This window comes from Podarcis vaucheri (assembly GCF_965113315.1).
Source record: "Podarcis vaucheri genome assembly, chromosome: 5".
Taxonomy (NCBI): Eukaryota; Metazoa; Chordata; class Lepidosauria; order Squamata; family Lacertidae; genus Podarcis; species Podarcis vaucheri.
In genome coordinates this window covers 42,092,143-42,105,615 of record NC_138763.1, presented here as the reverse complement: position 1 = coordinate 42,105,615, position 13,473 = coordinate 42,092,143, and the positions used below count along the sequence as shown (strand labels likewise).

The 13,473-nt window shown below is 49.0% G+C and overlaps 1 protein-coding gene across 4 annotated transcripts in view; it reads right to left on the bottom strand.

Moving 5' to 3' along the window:
• The window catches only part of MYO7B (myosin VIIB), a 61,460-nt gene that overhangs the window by 7,767 nt on the left and 40,220 nt on the right, over positions 1–13,473 (bottom strand). For all 4 annotated transcript variants that reach the window (XM_082225182.1, XM_082225180.1, XM_082225181.1 and 1 more), the window contains 11 exons: positions 12,570–12,687; positions 12,343–12,469; positions 11,150–11,319; positions 9,491–9,714; positions 6,646–6,773; positions 5,375–5,532; positions 4,230–4,383; positions 3,776–3,931; positions 2,831–2,936; positions 1,272–1,385; positions 335–422 (listed from right to left, as the gene is read on the bottom strand). In XM_082225182.1, the coding sequence (XP_082081308.1) occupies positions 335–422; positions 1,272–1,385; positions 2,831–2,936; positions 3,776–3,931; positions 4,230–4,383; positions 5,375–5,532; positions 6,646–6,773; positions 9,491–9,714; positions 11,150–11,319; positions 12,343–12,469; positions 12,570–12,687 (1,543 nt within the window). The remainder of the gene's footprint in view (positions 1–334; positions 423–1,271; positions 1,386–2,830; positions 2,937–3,775; positions 3,932–4,229; positions 4,384–5,374; positions 5,533–6,645; positions 6,774–9,490; positions 9,715–11,149; positions 11,320–12,342; positions 12,470–12,569; positions 12,688–13,473) is intronic.

Below are 13,473 nucleotides of genomic sequence, written 5' to 3'. Positions count from 1 at the left end.
GGGCTATGATATCTTATCTGGCAATGAACAAATTTCAAAGTGGAACAAGCAGTTGCCAGATCCACCAACTAATGTGGCAAACAAAAATTATTTAGTTAACTAATGTCTGGAATCATTCCACTATTTTTAAATGATCCTTTTTGTCAAGCTGGGACAGCCAATTCATGTCACCAGGTGTAGACACAGAACACACACCAGAGAGCAATGATAACAAAGAGAACTGATTAATTCTGGCAATAAAATGGGTTGCTTCCTGAACTCTTCCTCTGTTTCCTAATACCAGAGCTGTCCCTGGTAAACAAACACCCAAGAATCCATCCACCCATTTCCATACCCTCTCTGCTGGGCCTGTTCTTCCGCGTCCAATCAGTCACCTGTCTCAAAGAGTCAAAGAAGTAATCTGCTTCATTCTGGCTGATCACCTAAGAAAGAAAAGATGAATGAGAGGGGAGTTTGCACAAAGAATCAGTTCAATCCCCATAGTTCCTGTTGCAGTAACTGAACAGCTTATGGAATTAAACAGAAATGATGCTGGCGTATGTTAGACCATGGGTCATATTAAACAGGTAAGTAAGCCCATGACTTACACACATTTCACTTGTGTGTACAGTGGTACCTCAGGTTAAGATCTTAATTCATTCTTGAGGTCTGTTCTTAACCAGAGGTACCACTTTAGGGGCCTCCCGTTGCCACCATGCGATTTCTGTTCTCATCCTGAAGCAAAATTCTTAAACCAAGGTACTATTTCTGGGTTAGTGGAGTTTGTAACCTGAAGGGTCTGTAACCTGAGGTACCACTGTATTCAGCTTTGTGTGATAATAAATAAATAAAAAGGGGGTGGAAAGGGACAGCGTCGGATTTAGGGCAACGAGGGTGGTTCCAACCCAAGGGGGTGTAAAATTGAGAAGATCCATTTGGGGGTGCCAAATTTTGGCCTTGCAAAGTGTGCTATAATGCAAGTTTGCCAAAGTCCGCTCCGGAAAGAGGGCAGGGTTCTGGGGGAAATGACTTTGGCGATCCCACCTGCCACTGAATGTGTTTTTGAGTATACACAATTTTGGCTTTAGGTGCGATTCCTGGAATGTAAACCCTGCATAAGTTGCAGGCTTCCCATATGAAGGAAAGAAATTAAGCAAAAAAAGCATTATTCTTTCACCCAGAAAAACAAGTTGAAGCATGCATTATTATCACACAGAGCTCACAGTGGATATGTGACCAAAAGGGCCCATCAAAGACACTCGCTTTATACGGCTGCCCTCTCTGCCAATTACCTTGTCTGCAGTCTTGACAAAGAGGCTGAATCCTTCCCAGGAACTCAGTTCCATCTGGCTGGCGATAGTCTCGCACAGAGTCCGTACTTTTGTGTTTGTCCCTACCTCAAATGCCTGGAACATAACAGGGGAGGGACCAAAGTGAGTAGACTGGAAGGAAAGGGAACGGAGGACAACTTGCATGATGCACACAAACCGCTAAGAGCCGGGCATCTGTCCCCTTGGCCCCAAGCTGCACCAGAAGCCAGTGAAGGAAAACATGCAAGTCCATGCTGAGAGGCAGCACCTCTCTCTATCCCCACTGGATGCTGAAGGCAAACGGGAGGAACTGGCTGTCATTGCAACCTAGTTTCTGAGATCTTCTCAAGGGCATCTGGTTAGCCACTGTTGTCAACAATCCTGACATTATTGTTATTAGCGTTTATTGTCTCCTTTTGTGTCCATAGCATTTTGTTTAAATACATATTTTTAAATCTTGCAAATATAAGAAAAAGAAGAAAAGCAACATAGATAGCTCACATTAAAAATAATCCACCAATCCTGATTTAAACATATATATTAATATAAGCAGCCCCAGTGGCAGAGCTTCATGCTCTGGCACCGGGGGGGGGGGGCAGAGAGCAGGTGGGGGCAGGGCTGGCCTGTGTCCTGGGGGCGTGGCGATCAGTGCGGGCGGGGGGGGCAGCTGTGATGGCACCCCACCGGGATCGCACTGCCGGGGGCGATGCACTCACCCCGCACTTCTCTTCCTCCACCAGTGAGCAGCCCATGTGTTCAGACAGATGCCTGAATGAGTGGCCATGCCAGTTATGAAACATTATTAAGGAATGGTACCTGAATTTGCTAATACGAACAGTAAGCCCACAACCTATACTCATTTAGCTTGTGCATATTCAGCTGTATGCACTTGACAAGGGTGAAAAAGTGACTGGGTTCCAGGAAAAATAACCTTGGCAACCCTCCCACCATTGACCCAAATGGGTTTTGATGATAATGCGATTTTGCCTTTAGGTGTGATTCCCCAAAATGTAACCCCCATGCAAGGTGCGGGCTTACTGTATTCATCCCCCCCCCTTCCATGTCCCCTTTTCCTGCAGTATCAAGTCTATTAGATTGTATGTAACTGTACAATATGGGACACGGGTGGCGCTGTGGGTTAAACCACAGAGCCTAAGACTTGCTGATCAGAAGGTTGGTGGTTCAAATCCCCGCAACGGGGTGAGCTCCCGTTGCTCTGTCCCTGCTCCTGCCCACCTAGCAGTTCGAAAGCACAAAGTGCAAGTAGATAAACAGGTACCGCTCCGGCAGGAAGGTAAACGGCGTTTCTGTGCGCTGCTCTGGTTCGCCAGAAGCGGCTTAGTCATGCTGGCCACATGACTCAAAAGCTGTATGCCAGCTCCCTCGGCCAGTAAAGCAAGATGAGCACCGCAACCCCAGAGTCAGTCACGACTGGACCTAATGGTCAGGGGCCCCTTTACCTTTACCTTTAACTGTACAATATAAATAACAACCTTCCAATATATTTAACAGATACGGGTAGATAGCAGAGTTGGCCTCACCTGCTCTGTATCATTTGGAAAGTAAACCTTGTGGGAAATCTTTGTGATATTCTTCTGGATCGCCTCCACTTCCACGCTGTGTGGGGCCCACTTCCGACAGCCACTCCTGGAAAATAGGAATGCAGGTAGAAATCTCAGAGGTGGGCATGTGCTCATGGGCAGCTGCCATCAGTCTACTGCAACTCAGCTTTATGCAGGGTCCGAAAATTGGTCCACCTTGTTCAATACTGTCTACACTGACTGGCAACGGCTCTCCAAGGTTTCAGGCAGAGAATTTTTCCCAGCTCTACCTGGAGATGCTGGAGACCTTTGCATGCAAAACATGAGCTCTGCTACTGAGCCAGGGCCATTCCTCAAGTTAAGCCACTAAACAGCTATTAAGAGAGGAGGAAACAGAGGCTTCTGATGGAAGAGTAATAGCTACCTTGACAAGACTTTTTGTGCTCCTAGATGGCTCCTCTCTTACCCCGTGTTCTTCCTCCTACTAAGGGCTGAACTCTAAGACAGATACAGGGCTCTGAGGCACCTGTTGCTTCAAGTATAGGATTTGTGAAGAGGCTTCAGCTGAAGAACCAAACCGTCATAGAAACCACAGGGCTCTCTCATTCCTTAAATGTAATTATTTTTAATCTAAAACGAACCCCACTAAAGCAAAAGCCCTCCAGCATCACCAGCTATTCAGAGGGAGCTGCCTGTGAGTTCTGCAGAAAAGAGAAATGTGTGTATGTCTTGAGCACATCTGTCTTATGCCCACATCTGTCATGCTATCAATCTCTCCTGGCATGGAAGAAAGGTTAGTCCCTTTCAGTGTCTTTTGTACATTAGGTTACATGTTGCATATGCTTTACCGTATATGCTTTACATTCTTGCACAAGGTGGGACTCTGCTGTTACCTTAGGGACAGAGGACACAAAACCTTCTCAAAGGATTGATAAGCCTCTGTACCTCATCACCCTTTGCATCCGACGCCTGCAGTCCACAGCCAGGTTCTCTTTCAGGCGAGTCTCCATAAATTTCTGAGCATGACTCAGCAGCGATTTACTCGGAGGGAAAAGGCCTGTGCAGAGCCAGAGTAATTGCCAACCACTGTTCAGGCTGTACCTGTAGTTTGGAGGGAAATAATAATAATTACTTAGAAATGTTAATATATTTTATTTAATTCACCCAACAGCGCTTGAGACTTAGGAAACCATCCATCCAAGCTGGCTTCTTTGTGACCCACCCCCTCCATTGTCACCATAGGAGTGGAAATGGCTTCCACTGCTGGATTTGGAGATTCTGGAAGCCAGATACCTCTGAAAGCTCAATAAGTTCTTTTTCTGACAATGACCGAGAAATACATTGATATAAAAAGGAACTGTCCTGTAAGAGATGGTTGGAAAGGTCTGGCCCTTGGTACCTGTTGGTGTTCTCTGTCAGCTGCTTCATGATCTGACAGTAGATCTCATCGCGCAGAACTTCCTCCTGAATTGCCACTACAAATATCTGGTCGGTGAGCTCCGCAGGGGACCTCTCTTGCTTTGAAGGATAGTCTCCCATGTATCTCATGATAGGTGAGCAAAGAGGTAAGGAAAAGTTTGCAGAGATGATGTGCAATTTCAAGCACCTCTCCTTTTTCAGAGAACTCCTAGTGACTGAGCCCTCCGGTGACAATTAGGCTGTGCTGCCTAGCAAAAACTATTAACAGGTCACCTTACCAATTAGCACTGCCTTCTGTGACTTCTCCTCTTTTGGGGGTGTTAATGCTATGAACCCCTCCATCATAGGCTCAGGTTGTATATAGTATGAACCATTTATCCTAAAGACACCACAGTCTCTGCTGTGCCTCATACATGAACCCTGGAATATGGCACCATTGTGTCAAGCAAGGGAACCAGGCAGAGGGCCTTCTTGGTAGTGGCACCCGCCCTGTGGAACGCCCTCCCACCAGATGTCAAAGAGAAAAACAACTACCAGACTTTTAAAAGACATCTGAAGGCAGCCCTGTTTAGGGAAGCTTTTAATGTTTGATGGACTATTGTATTTTAATATTTTGTTGGAAGCCACCCAGAGTGGCTGGGTATGAATGAATGAATAAATAATTCATTATTATTATTATTATTATTATTATTATTATTATTATTAAATTGGGGTGGTATGCAACCCTAGGGACGCGGGTGGTGCTGTGGGTAAAACCTCAGCGCCTAGGACTTGCCGATCGTCAGGTCGACGGTTCGAATCTCCACGGCGGGGTGCGCTCCCGCTGCTCGGTCCCAGCGCCTGCCAACCTAGCAGTTCAAAAGCACCCCCGGGTGCAAGTAGATAAATAGGGACCGCTTACTAGCGGGAAGGTAAACGGCGTTTCCGTGTGCTGCGCTGGCTCACCAGATGCAGCTTGTCACGCTGGCCATGTGACCCGGAAGTGTCTGCGGACAGCGCTGGCTCCCGGCCTATAGAGTGAGATGATCGCACAACCCTAGAGTCTGTCAAGACTAGCCCATACGGGCAGGGGTACCTTTACCTTTACCTTTACCTATGCAACCCTATCACCAGCATAAAGGATATCAATGAAGGACTGGCAAGCAAAGTCCCAGAGGTCAGAGTTGGTGCACACCTTCTTCAGTAAAGGCTGTTTTAGGGGTTCCCTAGAGTGAGCCCAGAGGTGACTCCGCCCACGGGACTTGTGTAAGACCGCCTTGCTGATGGACTCCTTTTCAGGAACTCTGGGAAAACAAAAGAACATTTTCTCAAAGCACTGCCATTTGGACTTACATTTTTACCTATCCCAAGCAAATGTTAACAGAGAAAATCTATCTGGACAGGTATAACCTGGCTGCAGTATTCTTTGCTCTGGTAAACTCAAGCTAGGATTGCTGCAGTGCAGTACATGGGGCTGCCTTTTAAGACTGTTTGGAAATTGCAGCTTGTGCAGAATGCGGCCACTCAATTGCTGGCAGCTTCGAAGCAATGCACTTGCACCACAATTTTGCTTCTCCCCCTCCTAGTAAGCAGGGGTAACACACCTGCCAAAAAGCTAGGATTAAGGCTCTACCCTGCCTGGCATGGATCCAACCTAAAATGCCCTGCACCTGCTAACGTTTACCAATATTGAAACAGGTCACCCTTTAGCACAGAGGTGGGGGACTGGACCTGGCCAATGGCCAGGTCCTCCCCCCCCCCAACTTGACAGTGCCATCTGCTGAACAAGGGAGTTCCTGACAGGCAACTCCCTAGTGCAGCTGATCCCAGCAGAGCTTCCTATTGGCACCAATCAACTGAAGAGTATTAAGAGTGACCTCTGCTTGCCTTGGAACAGATGGGAGTGCATGTTGAGCTCATGAATGTTCCTATGCAGCCACACCTGATGTCACATATGGCTTAAGATGGGCATAGCTTGGAGAAACAGCCTCACAGGTCAAATTCTGACCCTTGCAGGAGCTAACTAGACCCTTGGGGAGGAGGTTTTCACTGCTTCTCTTGCACTTCTGAAGATTAAGCCCCTTTTTTCTATGTTGCCAAATGAAGATTGGTGCCAACTCTGATTTGCATTTGAATGTGGGGAAAATCCTGGCTGGAACAGTATCTCACTGCTCATCAGGAGAGGAGTGGTCGACCTTCACTGTGTCCTCTGCTTCACTGCAGATAAGGAATGGCAAGAGGGGTCACCACAAGAGTCATTTCCATCACATGGAAGATGGAGCGGGATGCAATAACTAAGTCGGGTTTAAGCGCAATAACATGGCAACCATTGGTTGAAAAAGCAGAATGACTTTCAGGAAGTAAGAGGCTCTGGGAGAAACTGAATAGGAAGCTGCAAGGCACAGGGATAAATATACCTGAAGTGCTCGTAGGAGAATTCTTCCAGAGTATATGGCTTCACTTTTGCTTCTTCTTCCTCATGCTCCTCTGTGCGAGAATTCAGTGACGCCAACCTCCGTTGTTCAGGCGACATCATCAGCAGGCTCTGAAAAGGCACAGCCCCTTGAAGGCTACAGGCACCTTGCCAAGATGTCAGACACCGACCACCCATGCTGATGCTTCAAGGAAAGATTTGTGGGCAGGATACTCATTTCCTGCCAGGTCTGCTTACAGACACTTCTTCAGAGCAAGGAAGGATTACCAGGCCTGCCAACATTTCCCTTAATGAGGGGGAAAGTTCCAAAAGAATTCCCACAGGGACAAGCATTGCATCAGAAGAGGCCCCAAGAGAGTCAAATCCAGATATCAAGTCAATGCATAACTGGAACTACTGTTGCTGCTTGGATGTACTTGAAACTTACATGAAACTGCTAACTGAAACAAATACAGTGGTGCCTCGCAAGACGAAATTAATTCGTTCTGCAATTCTCTTCGTCTTGCGGTTTTTTCGTCTTGCGATGCACGGTTTCCCATAGGAATGCATTGAAAATCAATTAATGCGTTCCTAGGGAAACCACCTTCAGGCCAGGTCCGGGGACAGTCTGTCCCCGGACCTCTTCTGAAGGCTGGGGGGGGGGACAAGGGCTTTTCTTCCCACCCCCAGCATTTTAAAAAACCCTGGGACAGCGGAGGACTTCTCCACTGTGCGGGGCGATCTTAAAATGCTGGCGGGCGGCATTTTAAAATCGCTCCGGACAGCGGAGGACTTCTCCGCTGTCCGGGGCGATTTAAAAGCCCCTGGGAAGGCAGGCAGGGGGGACAAAGACTTTCGCCCCCTGCCCGCCTTCAGAAGGTGTCCCCGCCCCCCCGCCCCACTTCGGAACAGCTTTCCGAAGTGGGGCGGCTGGGGAAGGTGTTCCCGCCCCCCCTCCCCACTTCGGAACAGCTTTCCGAAGTGGGGCGGCGGGGCCAGGTGTCCCCGCCCCACCTCCCCACTTCAGAACAGCTTTCCGAAGTGGGGCGGCGGTGCCAGGTGTCCCCGCCCCCCCCCCCGCCCCACTTCGGAACAGCTTTCCGAAGTGGGGCGGCGGGGCCAGGTGTTCCCGCCCCCCTCCCCACTTTGGAACAGATTTCCGAAGTGGGGCGGCGGGGCCAGGTGTCCCTGCCCCCCCGCCCCACTTCGGAACAGCTTTCCGAAGTGGGGCGGCGGGGCCAGGTGTCCCCGCCCCACCTCCCCACTTCGGAACAGCTTTCCGAAGTGGGGCGGCGGGGCCAGGTGTCCCCGCCCCCCCGCCCCACTTCGGAACAGCTTTCCGAAGTGGGGCGGCGGGGCCAGGTGTCCCCGCCCCACCTCCCCACTTTGGAACAGCTTTCCGAAGTGGGGCGGCGGGGCCAGGTGTCCCCGCCCCCCCGCCCCACTTCGGAACAGCTTTCCGAAGTGGGGCGGCGGGGGCAGGTGTTCCCGCCCCCCCTCCCCACTTCGGAACAGCTTTCCGAAGTGGGGCGGCGGGGCCAGGTGTCCCCGCCCCCCCGCCCCACTTCGGAACAGCTTTCCGAAGTGGGGCGGAGGGGCCAGGTGTCCCCGCCCCACCTCCCCACTTCGGAACAGCTTTCCGAAGTGGGGCGGCGGGGCCAGGTGTCCCCGCCCCCCTCCCCACTTCGGAACAGGTCCTGGACCTCTTCTGAAGGCTGGCGGGGGCGAAAGTCTTTGCTCCCCCCGCCTGCCTTCAAAAGCTGTCCGGCCCAGGCTTCCCGGACCTTTCCGCCAGCAGCGGCAGCGCTGCCGCTGCTGGCGGACACTTGCCGGCATGCCGAAGCCTGCGCGCAGCGCGCCCAGGCTTCGCGGATCTCTCTGCCAGCAGCGGCAGCGCTGCCGCTGCTGGCGGAGACTTGCCGGCATGCAGAAGCCTGCGCGCAGCGCGCCCAGGCTTCGCGGATCTCTCCTGCCTTCAAAAGCCGTCCGGGATAGCAGGAAGCGCTTTCCTGCTATCCCGGACTGCTTTTAAAATGCTGGCGCTGGGGAGCAAAGCCTTTTGGCCCCCGCCAGCCTTCCTGGACCTCTTCTGAAGGCCGGAGGGGGGGGAAAGGCTTTGCTCCCCACCGCTAGCATTTAAAAGAGGTCCCCGGAGATTTCCCTATGGGCTTTCGTCTTGTGAAGCAAGCCCATAGGGAAATTCGTTTTGCGAAGCGCCTCCAAAACGGAAAACCCTTTCGTCTAGCGGGTTTTCCGTCTTGCGAGGCGTTCGTCTTGCGGGGTACCACTGTACTCAAAACAGAGAACAATGTTAAAAATGCAATTTAAAGTAGTCCAGTAATAATTACAGTCCACAACAGATCAAAAGTTTCCATTTATGGGGGAATAACTTCCAATGTTCTGGTCTCAGTTTTAGTTTTAATAAGCATGTGAAAATTCTGAGCATGCTCTGCTAAAGATTTAGGAATTCAAGAGGAAGCCTGATTTCTACTAAAGCTCTAAAACGGGATCTGAGTTAGCTTTGACAATTTCCCCAAAGGCTCCAGCAAGCCCTTGTTCAGTACTCCTATTTTCTTCCATTCCTCTGAAACACAGTCTACAGATTTTTTTGTGGGTTTCAGCATGTTACCTTAATAGAGGTCATATCCATGCCATACATTTAATGCACATGGCTCCCCTGAAGAATCCTGGGAACTGTAGTTTACCAGTCACAGAACTACAATTCCCAGCACCCTTAGCAACCTACAGTTCCCAGAACTCTTTATTTGGAAGGGGAATAGGTGCTTTAAAAATATGATGATGATACGAGCAGAGATGGGATGGAAGCCATTTATCTTGGTTATCCTTACCAGTAACTGACTAGAAGGTTTCGTAACGGTGGGGATGACGTAGATTGCATCTTGTGACACAAGCCCAGATTTACCAGTTCGCTCATTCTGAGCATAGATCCAGCCTTGGCTTCCTTCCAGTCTTCTGCCACGGGCATGCATCCTGCCTTGGCTTTTTTCTAGTCCCCTGTCCTTGGCTAAAATCAGCAAATCCCCCTTCTTAAATGCCAGAATTGTGGAGTCATCTGGGAAGCAAAAAGAGAGAGAGCACTGCAGTAATGCTGTCCAGCCATTGCACATCAGAGAGAAATCCAGGGGTGTGGTGGGGTGGAAAAGTGTTTACAGAGTCAGACCAAGCCATGAGTCCTCAGACTTTCTCACAAGACCTGTAGGGATCGGTTATGCAGCCATTTTGCGCAAATATTGATATCTGAGTTTGTATTAGGGGGGCCACTTCCTAGAAGCCAAGCCCTTTTGGTCCCCCTGTGATATTTTTTGGAGGAGGACAGACCTGCCCTCTGTGGAGGAAGCCAAGTGCGGAGCAGAGCACAGTGCAGCTTCAATAGCCAGCTCCTCCTCCTCCTCCTCCTCCTCCTCCTCCTCCTCCTCCTGCCACAGAGGGGAAGGGGCTGCTGGCCATGGAAGACATGCTGCTGACATGTTCGTCTCTGCCCCCAGCTCCTTTGATGTTGGCCCCCACATTCTCCATCAGAAGCTGGTACCTCTGGTTTGTATCAAGCATGTGACAAGTGGGCCATGAGACTAACCTGCCATGAAATGAACAGCAAATCACATTTGTTTATCTTGTGAACTGCCTGAGATCTTTGGGTGAAGGGTGGTATATAAATTTAACAATAAATAAATAAGGAAGATGTATGTCAAATTGTGTTTTGTGCTCATAAGGCTGTGTACACACCATACACTTAAAGCAGACACATCCTGCTCCAAAGAATCCTCTAAACTGTAGTTTAAGCCACACAAAGCTACAATTTCCTGCACTCTTACCAAGAATCCTAGGATTCTTTTGGGGGGTGGGGTGGGGTATGTGCTTTAAATGTGGGGGGTGTACAGTTTCCCTTCTTTCCCAATCTTGTTTTTACCTCAGTGACCTGTCTAGTTTTTGTTCCATTCTTCTGCTACATCATTACCTGTTTCTGTTCATGTTTCCCACTAACAATTCCTCATGCCACCTCAGGGGATGTGGGAGATTTGTGACTGGATCTCTCAACACTTTCCACTTAAGAGTTATTTCTTAGAATCAAGTGGTATATAAATTGTGTTTAATAAATCAAGAACATGTTTTTCCTTAAAAGAAGTTGGAGAAGCTGAAGCATTTGAACTGAGACTGCAGGAAAGACGAGGAAAATTTCCCCTCAGTTCTTCCAATAGCAAAAGTCCATCCTTATCAAGAGCTGGGTGTAAAGCTAGGTGGTTTACTGTTTATGAGCCAGGAATGCTGCCTCATTTTGGTAAACAGCTCAATGACATCTTTCACTAAGAGGGGACAAATGATGCACACAAGTTTGGATGGGACCACATCAGCAGCTGCTGGGGGAGTCATCATCTGCCCCTGACATCTATTAGCAGAGAGAGGAGCCCAAACCAGCCCTCCATTGGACACATTGATTCAGCGTAACCTGATCCTTGGAAACTTCTCCATCTGAAAGCACCCTAAGTTACCTTGCTGCTTGTTTTCTTGCATTGCCACAGCATACTGTGACCTCTCTTTCAGTCCTTGCAGAAACATGACCACCAGCTCAGCAATGACAACGCTGTTGGCCGATGTCAAGACAAACTCTTCAGCACGCAAGGTGTTAAGGGTGCAACTTTGTCCGAACGCCTTGACTGCCCTGTGAAACACAGAAGTAATTTGTTAATTACTCTGGGAGCTGCAGGAAAGCAAAGCTCTACATCTACCTACAGCCTTCAGAATAAGAGTCCAAATGTCCTCAAATCCATTAATTCAAAGACACAGTAGAGTCTCTTAACATGGATCAAAAAGCAATGGGTGGGAAGGACAAGACCTGATGTTTTCCAAAACTAGAACAGAATCACCAACTCCTAGTGGGAGGTCAAATTTGTACTTTCAGCCCTTCCATGTCTCCTTACAGAGACATCTTATCCTGCAAGACTCATTCTCAAACAAAGAGGGAATTGGAAGCACAGTGCTGTAAGGGAACAGTGAGATGATATAAGATTTCATACTCTGAGTAAACAGAACTCCACACCTGCTCCTTGAAGAAGAGGATGCTTTTTAAAACTTTGGGGAAGGGCCATAGTTCAGCAGCAGAGTCTGGTAGGACTAGGAAAGAACACTCTGAAATCTTGGGAGAGCTACTGCTAGCCACTGGAGGCAGCACTGAGCTAGGTGGACCAGTGACCTGGCTCAGTGTAAGGCAGCTTCCTGTCTAAAACCTCCCCCTGGCATAATTGCCAAGGAAGGAAGACAGAAGAATCAAATGTGGCCAATGATATGAAGAGCAGGTAGGAGCTGAGCACCCTTGGGTCTCTTGAGAGTTCCAAGAGAGGACTCTGCTGCTCTGCTGTGAGGGAGCACTCAGTCATGTCACCTGCCTCACTGCAATAGTCCCAGTGGAGTGCCAGCCCCTGCATGGTGGTTTTTGAACCCCAAGTGCACAATCCCACTGACAATGGAAGACTTCCAGCACTGTCTCCCACTCAGTTCTTGACCTTTCCTTGCATGGCCAATAAGGGATTATTTCTCAAGCTTCCTACGATCAGAATGTGCACGTATTCCAAAGTTTCCCAAGAGGGTCCTGCGATGATGAAAGGCATTTCAAATATTGTGCAGAATGTTGGTGTGGATGCAGTGCCTACATTCTCTTGGGCCCATGGTGTCCTAGCAGACTTACCTGTTTGTGTGGATGCCAGTGATTTCTGGGAAAGACAGGTCTAGAAGTCTCTTTTCTGACTCATCTAGGAAGCAGATCCCTTTCCAATTAATTGCCACTATGAAATGGTTCTTGGGCAGACTTGGCCCTGTAAACACAATTTTTAAAAAGGGAGTGTGGCAACCTTTTCTTACCTCAGATATTCCTCCCCTCTGTGCCCTCACCCACACGAAAGGGGTTGACATTACCTGAAAATTTGGTGACCTCAAAGAATCTAGAAAAGAGCAGAGGCCACTGAAAGCGGGCAAAATCCACCAGCTGCTCCTTCACATTCTGAGGGGAAAGTCGGTCCTGGGTATAAGGGGCCTGCAAGATAGAAATGCAGAGGTGACTAAGTCTGTTCCCTTCAGTGACAACCATCTCTCTTCTGTGTCTATGCAGACTTTTATGGGGAAAACCCTCAAAACTCCATTCAAGCCCACAGATTTAGAAATACTTTAAAATCCTTTGAAGTGGCAGAGCTGCCATTAAGTACCTCCAAACTGCCAAAGGCCAGACGTGAGCTGTCTCCTTTTGACTTAGCAACAGCTGCAGCCACATATACAAATAAGATTGCAATTCCCCTGGGAAAACAGGTACTGATGATGCACTTCTGCTCTCAAGAGGAATTGCAGATGTGCAGGAACGTGGATATTTCCATGGGCATGCATGTCATCACTGCTCTGAGAGACTCTGGGATACTTGACAGCCTGATCATGGAATGTGCACTGAGTGTAGATTCTCAAGCGGACCCATGTCCAAATCAATATTTCAGTCTGGAAGGTATGGATCAAGTGAGTCCAGTTTGGAATTCATGTTTGCTGAATTCCTCCAAATGCTCTGCAACACACAGGCGATACATGGGATTTCCTGGTGCACATCCACCGAGGATAAAATACTGAAAGACGACCGTCAGTTCTCCCCAAGTGTTTCAAAGACTGTTCACTTCAGCTGCTATTGCTACCAACGCAGAGGGGGGAGGGCACAGGGAAAGAGAAAAGCTGCAGAACAGAAGAGGTAAGTGGGAAATCAGCAGCAACAGCAGCAGCAGCAGCAGCAGCGAATGCTCAGTGAAGTGAAAGAAACAGGGTGCACCATTAGCAATCCATCACC